This window comes from Equus przewalskii, chromosome 3 (genome assembly GCF_037783145.1).
Source record: "Equus przewalskii isolate Varuska chromosome 3, EquPr2, whole genome shotgun sequence".
Classification (NCBI taxonomy): domain Eukaryota; kingdom Metazoa; phylum Chordata; class Mammalia; order Perissodactyla; family Equidae; genus Equus; species Equus przewalskii.
Genome location: NC_091833.1, coordinates 47,153,266 through 47,170,145, shown reverse-complemented (window position 1 = coordinate 47,170,145; position 16,880 = coordinate 47,153,266). Strand labels below are relative to the sequence as shown.

Below are 16,880 nucleotides of genomic sequence, written 5' to 3'. Positions count from 1 at the left end.
ATGGTCACTGGAAATTTCTCTAGGTATGCCCCAAGTTGGGATAACATGTTCTAAAGTGTTTTTTTTTTTATAACAGTAAGGGCATCAGCCTTTCTATCAGAGAAAGGCCTCAACCCATCCAGAAAACAAGGAAATAATGACTAGTACATATTGATAACCTTGTGCCAGGAACAACTGAATGAAATACGGATGCAAATGTTCAAATAGTCCTGTCAGGGGCAGAGTTATTCCCCATGAAGCTTGGATGGTTTTACCAGGATTATGAGTTTTGACAGGTTGTGCACCAATTAAAAACTTTAGGTGAAGCCTTATGGCAATTTCCCCACCCCTAGTGTCCCCTAATTTGGATCCTTGTACCAGTTCCATGGTTTGTCATGGAATGCAAGGTATAGGGTAGGGGGCACCTTGAGGGACTCTGGGAGAACCAGGTAGCTCATCCTCACTTTCCCAGAGCTTGAGGTCTTATTGAATTTACAACCCTTCGATTTCCAGTAATTCTGTTCCCAGGAGGGGAAGTAGTTTGTTGTGAAATGATGACCTGTGATGTTAGAATTTGAGTTAAAAAATGCAGTGGATTTTATTAGTCTTTATGTATGCAGCAGCTTCGGGATGAAAATCTGCCTAGGCATTTTCCTGGTATTTGGGCTACGTTCTTTTAGTGTGAGCCCAGTCTTAGTTATAGTGGGTTTAGAGGAGAGTAGAAAGGTGATGAGCTCTTTTACTTGTACTCCATTTTTATTGGGAGTGCTGCTTGAAGTTAGAAGACATCTTTGTTTACATAATATTGCAAAATCATGTACCATGACAAAGGCACAGAGGCTATCAGTGTAACTGTTAACTGATTTTTCTTGAGCAGTTATGCATGCTCTGATCAAGGCAAGTAGTGCTCCCTGTTGTGCTGAATTACATTTTGGGAGAGGTCTGTGTTCAATGACCTCATATTGAGTAGTGACTGTATAACCAGCTTGATATTCTCCCTGTTTATTCTTGGTATAGGACCAGTCCACCTATAGAATTAAATCTGGGTTATTTAGGGATATATCCTTTAAATATAGACGTGGGGTAACTAACTGGAAAGTGACTGTCTCACAGTCATATTCTTCTCCCTCACCCAATAAAGGAAGTAAGGTAGCTGGATTAAGAATGTTGCAGCATTTAAGATATATGTAAGGTGGAGATTAAAGTAGGAGTTCATAAGTAGTGAGTCTGCTTGAGAAAAGATATTGAATTAACGCTGAGTTTAGAAGACTGAACAGCGTGAGGTATTTGGAGATAAACATCATGTCCTGAGATCAGATCTGCTGAGGCTTCTACTAATTTAGCTGCAGCTGTGACTGCCTGAAGACACTCTGGATACGCTCCGACTACTGAGTCCACCTGCATGCTACAAGATGGGATAGGTCTCATTCTCCACCGTGGTCTTGAGTTAAAACTCCTACATCCTGATTATTCCTATCATGGATGAATAAGGTAAAAGCTTTTTCGTAGTTGGGTAGGCCCACTGCTGGGGGTTTTTGGAGGGCTGTCTTAAGGTCCCTAATTGCTTGTTCGTGTTTGTCTTCCTGTGGTTGGATTTCCAGTGTGGAGGTTTTGGTGCGTTCATAAAGAGGGGAAGCTGTCAAGGAAAAATCAGGAACCCTAAGCCCGCAATGTCCTGCCAGGCCCAAAAACCTGCTAAGTCGTTTGGGTTTTTTTGTGTGTGTGATAGGCTTTGGAAAGTTTTGTATTAATTGTATATGCTTTGCAGAAAGGGAAATCCCCTGATCACTTAAGTCATGTTCTAAATAGTGAACAACCTGTTTGCAAAATTGAAGTTTTTCCTTTGAGGCCTTGTGATCTCGTTTGCCAACTGTTAGAGTAAATATATTGAGTCTAATTTAGAGGCTTCCTACGTGGAAGAAAGTAGCAACAGCTTGTTCACATATTGTAAAAATGAGGACCCCTGAGGGAATTGTAGGGTGCTTACATTTTGATGCAGGGCTTGGGAAAAAGAGGTGAGAGCTTCAGTAAATCCCTGAGGCATTATGGTCCAAGTCTATTGCCAGTTGTTCCATGTAAAGGCAAATACATATTGGCTATTATAAATCTATCACTGTGAACCATTTAGCCGTTGATGGGACCTGTGATAGTAAGGTGTTTGGATTAGATACTACTGGGAAACAAGAAATCACAATTTTATTTATCACCCTTAGATCTTGCGCAAGTTGTCATCCTCTCCCATTTGGCTTTTTATTAGGAGGATGGGAGTGTTACAAGGGCTAGTCCAAGGGAAAAATGACTCGTGAAATTAAAGATTCAACAATGGAGTTGAGTCCTTGTATAGCCTCTAGGACATTGAGGCAATTTAGGCAAAGGTCCGGTAGTCTATTTGGACTTTTTGGGTTCAGAACTCTTGATTTTCTGATCTCTCTTGATGAAGTTGCCGGAGAGTCTGCAGAACTTCAGATAACTCTGGAGTCTCATAGGGTGATTCATCTTCAATATTATCTGTAGCAAGTTGTAGGGCACATAATAATTCTCATTCAGGTTGGTCGGAAAATTCAAGGGTTATTTCTCCATCTGGAGTGAACGTCATGTGCCCATGTAATTTGGATAAAAGATTTCAGCTGATTAAATTCACAGAGGTTGAATCACAAAGCAGAAAGGTGTGATTGTCAGAGATTGGTCCTAGGGTCATCTGAACCAGTTTTGATAAGTATTCTTGTCATATCTTATTTGAAATCTCCGCCTCCACTATTTTGTATTGCTTTTCACCCCAAGGGATAGGTTGCTTTAAAAGGTGGGATTTAACATAGATAAGGTTGTACCTGTGTCTACTAAAGCTGTACCTGTTTCTCCATTTATTTTTGTTTGAATTTCACCGTGTTCATTTAGAGGGATACAGGAGTAGCTTTTGTATGTTTCTCTCAGAGCCCCATCACAGGGATTTTTGGAAATGTGAAGGACGAGGTTCAGCATTTGTTTGCTTTCTTTGGGAACAGTTTCTTTTCCAGTGTCCATCTGTTTACAGATGTGATGTGGGCCTGGCAGCCAGGATTGTTTAGGTCAGGCCCCTTGAGGTTTAAAATGTTAAGGTAGCTTGTTTGTTGGCTGAGGCCCTGGTAACTTTTGGGGCTGGAGGGCCATGAGTTTGGTGGCTTTGCTTCTCTTTTCTAATTCTGAAGTATGTTCAAAATGTTCAGCCAGAATACAAACTTCATCAGTAATCATGACTTCCCATTCCTATCTATTATTCTGGATCATACTGGGAAGATCTGGGAAGATGCTGCCCTTAAAGCGGCCTGTGAGAGCAGGGTGATTTGAGGGAGTTATTTCGGCAAAACCTGAGTGCCTCAGAAGTAAAGCTTCTAATCTAGTTCTAAAACCTGCTGAAGATTCATCCTTTTTTTGTTGTTTACAAGACTGAGCAAAAGTCCAGTCATTCTTGGTCGAAATACTCTGAGAAATCTTAAGCAATCTTGAGCGTTTTACGAGCTTGTCTAGCATCTCTGGCAGTAGCTTGGGCTTCTGATCTGAGTTCCTTTTCGAGTTTCATCCCGTCTGCCTCTCTAAACCAATTTTGGGCTTCTCCTAGACCCAGCAGCATGTGTATTAATTGGTATAGGTCAGAGAGTCTTGGGTCAGAAGTATTAATCAGTATTCTAAATTGCTCTGTAAATTTTTGAGGATCCTCTTTTGGTTTAGAGAAGTCTTACCATGGCTTATAGCTCAGCCTTGGACCATGGTGTAAAAGTGGTTTGGGGAATAAATTTAGGGGTGTCCTTGTCTTTATTAGGATTTTCTACTAGCCTGGTTTTAAAGGGTAATTGAGTGATAAGATCTTCAGAATGGAAAGGGAGCTCCAACAGTGAGTCGAGAGTCTCAGGATAGTTAGGAAGAAGGGATCAGATAAGGGCACGTGAAATCGGAGTTTGGAGTCATTGGTTGGAGCATCTTTTCTGGTTCCTTAGATTTCTGTTGTTTTTGTAATGAATCTTTAAGGAACGTGATTTTTGGTTCAGAGGCTTTTCGTGATAGCTCAGCATTCCAATTAAAGAAAGTATCCCATTCTTCTGAAGACTTCTTTTTTAAAGAACATGGTTGTTTGGCAGATACTTATCTGCCTCTGTGTACAACATACAATTATAGCCCTGTGGTTATTTTCATCACAAGATATTTCACCCCTTTTTATTTATATAGTCATTTAAAAAATAGAAATAAAAGAGGTATTCCAAGCACTGAGATTGTAGCAGTGAACAAGAGATAGATAAGTTTCCTTTCTTGATAACCCTCATGTTCTAGTGGATGACGACAGACAATAAATTAGAAATGTTAGAAATTAACAAGAGAATTTCACAGTGATGGGGCCATGATGTGAATAAGCAGAGATGAGATTAAGAGATGAACTAGGTGAAGAGGAGGACTTGCGCCTAGAAAAGACTCATCAGGGAAGACATTTCTGAGGACGTTAACTTTGAGCTATAACATGAGTGGTGGGTCTACTGTTCTTGAAAGTGGAAGGAGCATCGTGACAGGGGAAATCGTGTTACAGAGGACAGTCACCTTCCAATACTGCTTGCTGCTTCAGGACTTCCTCACGTTGGTTTCAGTCTTGTCTTCCTGCTTACAGACGCTACACATTCTAATCTGTAACGCAGCACAGATAAATCTGCAAAAAAAATAAATAAATAAACACAAACACACAGCTTACATTGTATTTCTACTTTAAAAACTCTCTCTTAGTGGCTAAGTCTTAAAGGATAAAATCCACATTCCTCAAACCAGCATTCATAGCTGCTAAAATTTTACCCTTCTCTATTTATGCAATTTTAGTTTCTACTATTCCGAAACATAATCCTTGTATTCCACTTAAACTGCTCTAAAATAAATTGCTATTTCTTGTCTCCATTGTTTAGTGTGTTAGTTAGTTTTGTTTTGTTTTTAGCCATTTTATCTGGAATACCCCTATAATGTATTTCTCTTTCCAGTCTCATATCCTTGATTTGACCACCCAAATTGGGAGAGTTCTCTCTTTCCATAGAACTACGTCAGCAATTATCAGTTCTATGTAACCTACTATCTTGTGGTTGTCAGTACTGTACATTGTTGTCTGTATATTGACCAGTTCTACATATTGACCTCTTATATATTGACCTATAACCTATTGGCTTGTAGTATGGCTCAGCTTTTCTGTAGTCATTTATATCTCTCCAACTGAATTCTACATTCATTGGGGGCAGATGCCATAGTCTATAATTCTCAGATCCTATATATCTTTTTATACATATTATCTGCACAATGGAGTTCCTTTTTTTAAAGATGAAAAATTTTGAAATGTTTTAATTTCCTATCACTTAAAACTGCGATAAAGTTAGAGTTTTTTAAAAAAAATGATAATTGCTGAAGATTGACAAAATTCTGTTGGAGCTTTGTGTTTAGGCTCTTGGATGGTGACTATGGTTTACAAAAATATCAGGAAGGCCATGCGAGAAGTACCTATTACTTATTTAATTTTCTTGATATTTTTTAGTTGAGAAATACATAAAGGAAAGAGTTGAGTAAAACTGTTATTTTTTGACTTTACTTACAAAACCAAGGAAATAATAAAATTTTGCCAATTGTTCTTCCCTCTTTCACCTTGTGTTCAGTTGTAAAGTATATTTAATTGAAAGTTGGAAGCCTGTAAGCATTACTAATATAAATATTTTTAATAAATTTTAATAGCAAGTTTGACTTAGAAAATCATAAATAGAGCAGTTTTATGTTGGTCTGTGCTTTTTATTTGTGTTTAACATTTTAAATCTTCATATTAAATAAAATTTCATTTCATTTTATTAATTTGATGTCATTCATTTATTTATTTTTTGTTTTCTTCTTTTCAAGGCCCTGTGGAATCCTACATGCACTGAAGGTTTATTTAAACCAGTACATATTTCAACTTAGGTTAAATCATTATTTGACCGTAAGATATGTATCACGAATCTGTGACATGTTAAATATTGAATAAAACCAATTTTCCATCATTCCATTTGTTAACTGTTTCCCAGAGTATGTAATACAGAAATGTTTCCATTCCAAATATTTCATAGTTTTTGCATTTGTACACAGTTGCATAAAATATTGAGGGATGAAGATTCAACTAACGTATTCCTACCTTATTCTTCTTATAGTTTTAAAAAATAGACTTTTGTTAAAAAATGATCTCTTTATGCATCTATTGTAAAATGTAATATTCCACTTGGCAGTACATATTTTTTGTTCAACTTTCTCATCCATATCATTTGTCTCTCTGGCTATAGTCTTCATTTCATTTCACCACATATTCTATGCACCTTAGGTAAGTTTGAAAACAGTGCATCTAGTTTCTCCTGTTCTAGTGGGGCAGTTCCTACTGAAGAACTAAATTATCTCTATTTTTCCCTTGCATTGAGCTCAAAAGATGAAAACAGTATGTATTCAAGCGAAATAAAAAATGAAGAGTCTTATGCTGACTAGAAAAAGGCAAAAACCTATTTATATCTCTAAAGAAGGGAAGAAAGATTGGCTATTGACCTCATATTGAGGGAAGTTTCTTGAATGTGTCATAGAAGAAAGCCTGTCTCCAGGACTTGGCATTGCTGCCTGATGTCTGTGTGTCGCTGTATATTACCCTTATGTAATAACTCACTTTAATTATCACATGGCCAGGAGGCAAGAAGACACTCTTGAATGTTGTAATTTATTGAAAGGAAAAGTGACAGAGCTCAGAGGGTGGCTCAGTGTTGTGGGAAGGGTGCAGGGCTCTAGAAGAGCCCTAGAGCTAAGGAGAAGAAAGCAACTTTTACTGAGTTCTCTATATTTTGCAGATAGACAATGAAACAATCATCGTTAATGGTGGTAACATTTAGAAATATGTTGTAAAATTTCTTAAATTATTTGAATCATTATGTAACATATAATGTGAATGATCAAATGCTGAGTTTGAACCACTGTGTTAAAATAAAGCTATAAATATATTTATTTACATGACAACATTGTATGCATCCTTGTTGACTTTTCCACTTAAAGCACTCTTTTATGATCCAAGACACAAAACTCCTTTGTTTCTCTAACAATTTTCTAGAGTTTATTCTCTTTTTTTTTCTTTAAGATTGGCACCTGAGCTAACATCTGTCGCCCATCTTTTTTTTTTTTTTTCTTCTTTTTCTTCTTCTTCTCAGCAAAGCCCCCCAGTACATAGTTGTACTGGTTCTGGTATGTGTGATGCCGCCTCAGCATGGCTTAATGAGCGGTTCTAGGTCCGCGCCCAGGATCTGAACTGGCAAAATCCCGGGACACGGAAACAGAGCATGTGAACTTAATCACTCAGCCACAGGGCCAGCACCTTATTCTATCTGGGTTTTTTTGTTTTATTTTATATTTGAAAGCTTTAAATGTAGATAATGTAAGAAACCCCAACACCTACAGTAAAGCACTCCCCTTGTAAGGATCTTTATCAACTTGATTGGCCGATATCATTTTAAGAAGAAGAAAGAATTCAATTAAAGATATTTGACTGGAATGTAAAGGGAAAAAAAAGAAAAAAAACAGAAAAACTTGTTAAGACAAGTTGCTAAGGCCACTAGATTAAGTCGATAAAGGTACTTTTTCCCTCAAAAGCAATATAGCAGAAACTGTCAATACAGATAAGAAAATCCACCTACCTCAAAAGGTATAATTTCATGATTGCCTTTTAACAACAGTAAGACATTGCAGTGCTGCCTCTTTGAAAAAAATTTTTTTTTTACTGAGAAACTTGGGTTGAATATACATCAGTGAACATGTTTACAGGTTAATTTCACTTTCATGGGGAAATGTATTCAGACTTCCTCACAATGTTTATTATTTAATAGTTAACTATTAAAATGTTTTATATTTGATTACATTGAAAGTGAATGAAAAATAAGGATTAAAGGGGTGTTGTTATCGTTTAGAAAAATGTGGAAGAACCCTTATAATTACTGTACTATATTCGAGGTCGATAATTGTTCCTAGAGGAGAGACAAGAAGCATCAGAATATATCCAACAGTTGCAAATAGTGCAATATCAGTGTTTACTGATGACAGGAATTATTATGCTTTACTATTATCCCTTCATGTTTGAAATACTCTGACAGTCACTAAATCAAAATAAGAGATGGACAAGCTTAATTATATTCATTTTCCTAATAAGGAAAGTGGAATTTGAAGAGGTTGAGTAACTTTCTCAAGTTTGTGTAACTTTTCTAAGAAATGTCAAACCCATAGATTGTGCTCAAGTGTCCCAGATCAAAAGCTAGGATTTTGTTTTGCTTTTCTGATTTCAGAATGCTGGTGGATTGCATGACTGCAAAAGTCAATAAAAATTATACATGGATTACATATGCAAATATATAGATAATTGTATATTATATCTAACATTAAAGATTGAATTTCTCTGAAATCTTGTGGACTGTGGACTAGGGATAATTGTGATAATAAAGATTACTATGTGAATGCTGACCTGTCTAAGATGTATATATATTATAGCTAATATAGTATGTTAGCTAAGCAAATAATTTTATAATAATGAGAATTATTTATTCATATATAGACAAGTGCTTGGAGGAAAAACCATAGAAAGTTTTGCTAGATAGTTTAACAATTATTAACACATATTTTATCTATATTTTAAATCATTCTGGGGGCCCAGTGGCACAGCAGTTAAGTTCACACGTTCTGCTTTGGCAGCCTGGGGTTCGCCGGTTCAGATCCCAAGTGTGGACCTACACACTGCTTGTCAAGCCATGCTGTGGCAGGCGTCCCACATATAATGTAGAGGAAGGTGTTAGCTCAGCACCAGTCTTCCTCAGCAAAATGGAGAGGATTGGTGGCAGATGTTAGCTCAGGGCTAATCTTCCTCAAAAAATATATGTATATATTTTAAATCATTCTGGAAATTTATTTTGTTATGCCCCAAAATATATGCTTGTTAAATGTTCTTAATTATCATATTTTTAAATATAGGCAACTGATCATTATCAGATTTATGATATATAGCTCTATTTTAAATGATTTTTTAATGAAGACTCTAAAGTATGTTATTACACATATATAATTTTATTATAAAATGCATAAAAACCTCCTTGCTGAAGTTTCCAAAATTGTATCATTTTTCATAGTTACCTAAATTTGACATTGTGTTAACTATTTGTTTATTTAGAAAGCAAATGTACCTTCTCTTCCATATTTCACTAACTGCTAGGAGCAGGAATGTCCAAATTTAACAAAGGAATGCTTTTCATGTTCTTGTATTTGGTACCTATTTGTCCATATAGGCCTCTCTATATATAGTTCTATCCTATCTTAACTTTTTAGGTATAATCACTTTCTAAAAAAATTCTCTGTCTGGGTGCTTTTTTTGGTAACAGTAATCACCATTATGATATGTGCTAGCACGCTTAAAAGAAAACTGTAATACTAACTCGTATATTTTCAAACATATGTCAGTTTCATTTGATATATGCGGGTGAAACAAGTCCACATGTCAATGATAGATTGACGTATATATTCTCCATTGGAAAGAACTGTCATTCTTGATATTAATAAGCCCTAAAACTTTTAGAATGTCCTAAGCCTTCCAAGTACTGTCTGTTGGATATCTGAATTTGCATAATACATTTATACTATTAATTATAATGAAGAAGAGTAGAATAGGCTATAAAATGGGGAGAAAAAGAAAGATGTAAATATTTTTCTTATTTTTTACCCCAAACCAAACATCCTGAGTATATCTATTGGATATTCTCTTGCCTCTATTTTGTAAAACCTTTTCTCTACGTTTCTACTTTCCTCTTTGAATGCTCTATACTGATGCACTCATAGGAGGCTGATGAACAGGAGGCCCAAAGGATAATAAAATATTTTCTGGTGACTGTTCCTAATAGCTGAAAGCTATTGTTCGCATCCATAATTTATAAACATCTTGGTCAGATTATACACACATGCACATATATGAAATGAGGAAAACCTCATTTTAAAATCATCTTTTTAATAAAAGGAACTTGATCAGGAGGAAGAAATTTGTAGGTAGCATGAACATTCCTAGGGAAGAAAGGGGAAGAGCTTCCTGACTCCTGGGAAGGGCAATGACAAATGTATGTGAAGTGGATTCTGAGGGAGAAAAACAATTATTGCGGCAAGAGTAAAATCATTGTTGCCATGCTTTCCTCAACGATTTAGTTTGTTTTTTTATTTTAATTCCCAATTTTTTTTTAAATACATAATACTCAAGAGATGAAGGAAGTATTCCCTTGCCCAGTAAGGAAGAATAGCCTGTAGTTTAAACTTTGATGAACAATCTGGAAGGCTTATGTACTAATAAAGTTTGAATATAATGATCAGGGAGAGTGAATAAATGTCATGGCTTCCTACTCAGGCTCTTCGTAGAAGTTTCTTCTTCATAAGGCTGGCAAGATTTCTGGCCTAGAAAGAGATTTATGTGTGCCTTTTTTCACTAAGAATAGCAGAGTATACTTGAAAGACCAAGTTAACTTCATTAGGCAATAAATACACTACACAGATTTTAATTTTCTTTACATCATGGTTTGTATATGTTTTAAGAAGTTACTGTGTTAATGTAGATTTAGAGTTTAATTTGTATTACTAGCACAATTTTCATATGACTTTATTTTATGATTTACTTTGTTCTATGAACTTTACAAACTTGTGTAAACTTTGTTTTTGGAGATCTCTATCATCTGACTGCCATTTCATCATAGCCACATGAATTTTAAGAATAGAATCCTGAAAATTAATGACTAGTCTCTTGAAAACTACCTTTTCCATTTCAGTAATGCAAATACAACATGAGTAAAAATTTATACGTACATAAGTGCATGCTAAAAATTATTGTTTTTCTAATGCTTCGTTAGCAGAATGTAGGCTTTAGAAACCAAAAAAGCTGTTTTTTAAAATTAATTTGATTTAAAAGTAAAAAGCATGTTGTAGTAGAATGTCACATACACAGTGGAAATATATTGTTGGTTTTTAATGGAAAAAAAGCAGTCAGTATCTGGTGAGCTAACACAAAGAATCAGACTCACCCAGATTATAGATCTTACCCAATAGCAAGCTTTATTAATCATTTCAAAGGTTCTGGCAGTCAAGCTCAGATGAAGGAGGAACAGGTCTGGGATGCTGAGGGCAACATCTCCAAGCTCTTTCATCCCACACTGAACATCCACTCTAATCCAGAGTAATAGATCAGATCTGCAGTTGAGTTTTTGTGGGGTTGCCTCACACAGAAGGAGGAATGTTTCATCCATGAAACATACTCATTTCATATCCCAGTGACATTTTTCAGGGAGCCATGCTCAAAAATCTATAGATTCTAAGTTTATTTACTCAAGTCAGTCCTTAACCAGGGACATGCTATTAAAATTTCCATAGATAGGAAACCTCCTTTTAGCAAACACTAATAGTTTATTTTCCTGGAGATCTAGTTTTCATGTTGACAGGGAAATTAGATGAAGTTACCTCCCTTCTTTTCCTTCCACTGGAGAAAAGTCATCTGCTTTAACACCTCCTCCCCAGCTGCTCCATTTCCACCATTCCCTCTGAGAATGATACTGTGTTAGAATGGAATGGTAAACCCACTGTTCTGTATTTTTCATTTCTCTTTAACTGTAAAGAAAATGCTTTATAAGAAAAAGTTTATCTGACCAAGATTGCAGTTATCTTTGGTTTCTCTTCCATGTTTTGAATGTTTCAAAGCACAGTTTGAGGCAAGAGAAAGGAGATTGCTTTTCTTGGAGATTATCTTTTTATTTTTCACTTAAGACAAGCTTTCAGGAATTGCAGTTTTTGAAAGTCAAGAATTTTGTGATCCAATTGGGGAAAAAAAGTATAACTTTTGAAAATAAACTATGCTATAATATACCACATAAGAGAAGAGCCAGTTATTTGAATTTATATATCATATTTAAAATGATAAATATTTATTTGTTTTATTCTTTGTTTCCATTTGCTACTTATATGAAACTACTCCAACTGGAACAATAATCCATTCAGCTAAGTGGAATAGAGTATATTCTTTCTTTATGTTCTCTTCTTTCAGTTATACTATGTACCTCATAATATGTTTTATTGAATATAAAATGCCTGATTTTAAGATATTTCAGATGTAGGTTTATGTAAAATCTATATTCTTTTATATTTCCTTTTCTTCTACTTGGTATGTATTGAGAGTACAGTAGAAAAATTCCCATAAGAGAAAACACATATAAGAAAAACTAAATCCAATATTTGCAGCCTGATTTATCTGTTCTCCTGCTGTTCCACAAACAGACAGTGTTATTTCTTCCCTCAAGTCTCAGTGCCTTTACTCCTATCAGTGCCCTGACCTATAGAGGTATTTCTTCTTGCTTAGACTGTTCATGTGAGGAGGAGCCCAGGTTCCATATTCTCCACCCCATCTCTAACATATTCCTCGCTTCTCCAGGCGTAACTGAACTCCATCTTCTCTAGATCATTCTACAGTTCAATGATGGCTAACATTTCTGACTCTTACAATGTGTCAAGTGCTGTTGTAAAGGCTTTATATGTTTTAAATATTTTAATCCTCACAAAAACCTATGAGGTAGCTACTATTACATTTTTTGCAAGCAAGAAAGCTGAAATATAGAGAAGTTAAGTTGCTTGCCCCAAATTACACGTGTAGAAAGTCACTGGGCTGTGTTTAAACAGGGCCCTCTGGATCCAGAGCTGCACTTCAAAACAAAGCTCGCTGTAGCCTATTAGGTGAATCACAGGATACGCGAATTTATCTGTGTTATTTCACGTGTGCTACTCTTATCCCCCAAACCGAGGCATGAGCTCTTTCAAATGGGGAACATACTGTATAGGATTTCTCAGGCATCTTTACAGATGGGAGGAGGGTGTCTTAGAGGTACTTTAATTCAACCTCCTTACTCTACAGAGTTAGTTAAGTGATTTATCTGAAAATGGATTAAAAAAAGTTTATTTATTTGTCTAAAGTTTCAACAGAATGTTTATGAGAGCTTAGACTGAGTACTGGTCTTTGTTTTTGTTTTATGGAGCAAAGGCAGGCCAGCCTACATTCATAATTTTAAATGTAAACCCTCATGGGCCTAAGACAGAGTCCTAAAGAGAATCATAATTCATATTCTGTGTTCCCTAAGGTTGAACAAGTGTTTAGACTCCCAAGAGCTGGATGTCAGCAGGCTTTAACACATTGATTCTAAGTGTAGCAAAAGTGGTTGAAAACCGTATCAAGGATTGAAACCGTGAAAGGGACAAAGCTGTCTCCTAAAACACAGGAACACTAGTCTTGGAATCTCAGTCCACTGTACTTTCCATTCCTCACCTGCATCTGCTTGTGCTTCTCCTACTGGGAGACAGCTGGTACACTGACACCAGGGCAAAAGAAATACTTTCCAAATGATGATAGTTAACACTATTGGTGTCACTACTGTCACATTGTGTACTTTTATTTATCATAATTTAAATTGATAGTATTATTATAAATCAGTTATTCTGCTTAATAAGGAGATAGCACTTATTAGATCCTTCTGGGGTATGCTGCTTTTCAAAAAAAATAGATGATAAAACTAAAATTCTAACAAGGTAACCTTTTGCTTTTGATTTTTACTATTATAATTACGCGTAGTTATACTAGTGTTACAAATATGAGCAAATGCAAGGGGATGTAGCAGTTTTTCTAGGTGGAGAGAATAATGGGTCATATTTATTAGGTGCTACTATGTGCCAAGCAACGTTCTCAGTGCTGTATGTGTGTTGACTCATGTAATCTTAAACAAAAACAAGACAAATTTTCTCATTTTACAGAGGGGGAAATTAAGGCACAGCAAGGTAGCATAAAATTCCCAATGTATTATCAAATGAGTGGTGACAGAACTGAGGTATGGATCCAAGCAGTCTTGATTCCAGAATTCACGCCCTTATTCACTACACTGTATGGTCCCCCAAATAGAACAGAACGAACTGAACCCACGGTTATGCAGCAGAAACAATTTCCAAATTTTAATGACTTTAACATCTGCTGCTTATTTATTGCTTATGCTATATATCTATTGCTGGCCAACAGGAAACTGTCTGCTCTCACTGTAAGACTCAGGTTGATGGAACAATCTTCATCTGTTATGTTGCAGCCTTTGAGGGCAAAGAGAGTCGCAAATTGCACAATGGGTCTTCATTTTCCACTCAGAAGTGGCACAAAGCACTTCTCTCACATTTCATTGGTCAAAACAACGTAAGTCATATGGTCATGGCCAGCAAACTCCAAGGGGGCAGCGAGAACCCAACCAACCGCATGCCCAGAATGGGGAAAACCAAGAAAAACTAGCAAACAGCACAAAGCCTACTGTTGTACCTTTTTTTTCTCTGAATTAATCTGGTTTTAATTAAAATATGAAAATTATCATTTGGTAAACATGGTGACATAAAAATCCTTTGATTCCATCACAACGTTTTAGGAAAACCTAATTCCAAATTTTTTAAATCTGTAAGTGAATACTCCTTCCTTAAAATGTCATGTGTACATAACACTATCGCAATTTTTAATATATGACATAAACATATTCCTTACACCATATTCTCCAGATATGTTTTAGTCACTACACTAGATTTTCAAATATTTCTATTTTTATAAAAATATTTCTGCTTATAATCAAGACTATCTACTGAGTTGCCTAGAATTTGTTGATGTTACCACAGTCCCATTTCCAGCTTGTTTTAACTATTTTGGAATAAATGAGCACATCCATACCTAAAACAGTGGTTTTATCAGGGGTACTTGACAATATGTTATCTAAGTATCATTATTGTATTCATCAGAATAATTCATGGTGACAATGTTGTTCCAACAACATTTTTCAGTCATTTACCTCCTTACAGCCTAATCATTAAGAACATTTTTCATCTGTATCTCTAGAGATTTTACGTGACAAGTATAATATTTTAAATGTGAGAACAAAAATGACTTTCTTGTTCTCAAACAATATGCTATGCTTGATCCAGAAATAGATGATTTGCATCAACTGAAGCAAGGAGGTTTCATGTAAGTTTTTCTCCACTCTAATTTATGGTTAAAACCTTCCCATATTATCTCATAAATCATGTATTATATTTTCAACCCTTGTGATATAAAAATATGATCACCTTCAATTTCCACAATACACTTTTTTACATTTCCATTTTTATTTAACGAGAAAATTGTCTATTGAGGTTTTAATTTGTAAGTAAATCAAGCTGCATCTTTCTGCATGCCTTTTTTTCACTGTTGACTATAAATTGAAATCCTTGGTATTATTTACCTCCAGTCTGTACTTAATTCGCTGACTCCTACTATACTAATTGATTCAAACTATTTTCATTGTAAGTAAAATAAATAGGTTAACATTCATTATGTCAGTATGGTAGTTAGCGTTACCAGAGCTCTTTTACTTTAACTTTAGTCTAAATATAATTACATATATAAAAAAAAAATTCTCGTTTTTTAGACTGATCTTTTCTAAATTCATTTTCAGAATATAGAAAATAATTTTGTAAGTTGGAAGACAGCATTAATCAAAATGTTAGAAATACATATTTTGTGTTCTCAATATTTTATTCATGTTTATACTTTTCTATATTTATATCATATGAGGTGAAAAGAAAACTTGTGAATACTGTAAGTATTATCACCTGTGTTTCACTGTCACAGTTTCAAATCTTATCAATAGAATTTTTAAAAGCACAAATTATAAAAAATGTATTGATTCCTACTATTTGTCAATAATTTCCTGTTTTAAAATATAAATTCTGACATTCTTAAGCAATTTTTATGCATTAGAAATATAAAAAAACCAGATATAGCAAAATTAAAACCACTGAATCACTCAATAGTATTTAGTAAGAATTAATTGTGCATATAAGAACAGTTTGCAAACTGGAAGCCTTCAAATTCAAAGACTGAGAGGAAGCTCAGGGGTTGGACATTACAGGATGGCTTAAAAGTGAAAACAAAGAAGTTGTTTACCCTCTGCAATGATTGGTTGTTACACTGGGGGTTTCCGGATGGCAGAGGATTGGTTTAAAGTGATTATCTCATACCATTTTTAGGAAGATGACATGTGTTTTTCATGATTGTCAGAGGCATTTATAAGAAATGACCTGAGCTAAGTTTTGCTTATGTTCATGAAATAAGATAGATTTAGATTTTTAGGGTGGCTTAAATGGTTTTGTCTGCTCAGAGAATTCTCAAGTCCAATCTCCATTTTGTATTTAATTTTAACAGAAGAAATAGAAGTAGGTGAAATGATCAGAATATTAGGTTGACTATAAGTTTTGTTTGTCAACCAAACTTTTTTAGGACATCATGATTCGCATGGATTCACATTATTTTTGTTTATTTATTTAGGAAATGTTTACTAAATACAATGTGTTGGGCCCTGGGGCGTAAAACCATGTAACATCACTTACCAAATAACCACAGATGAGTAGAGACTACCAGAATATATTGGTATAATCACAATGCATTGTAATGTTATTATAATTACCATAACAAAAATGTCTGATATGAAGAGCGACAATTTCAGAAACATAATGTATTTTAGTATAATTTGAGATCTCCTATCAGCTTATTGATTTTTAGTCTTATCTTGTGGATTTTTATAGAGGAAGAGAAGAGATGCTAACATATTAAGTGCCTCTGAATGTCAGACTAGGCACAGTTAGTGCTTTTCAATACTTTCTGTTTACTTATTTTTTTCTTTTATTAATTTCTATATGAAAAGGACACATTTGATGTCTGTTTATATGAACACCATGCTGCATAGGAACCCAGTTTAATCTTATCAGTTTCATCAAATATTTAAGAATGTCTTCAACTTTAATAAGAATAA

General features: G+C 35.0%; 1 protein-coding gene across 5 annotated transcripts in view; it reads left to right on the top strand.

Annotated features, from left to right (window-relative positions):
• The window catches only part of CCSER1 (coiled-coil serine rich protein 1), a 1,207,616-nt gene that overhangs the window by 660,786 nt on the left and 529,950 nt on the right, over positions 1 to 16,880 (top strand). Inside the window, exon 10 of one of the 5 annotated variants that reach the window (XM_070614294.1) lies at positions 5,863 to 7,733. The exons of 3 other annotated variants lie outside the window; for them this stretch is intronic. In XM_070614294.1, coding sequence (XP_070470395.1) covers positions 5,863 to 5,922 — 60 coding nt within the window. In that variant the 3' untranslated portion in view covers positions 5,923 to 7,733. Of the gene's footprint in view, positions 1 to 5,862; positions 7,734 to 16,880 lie in introns of those variants that run through there. One more of the 5 variants, XM_070614295.1, reaches the window with a different exon arrangement.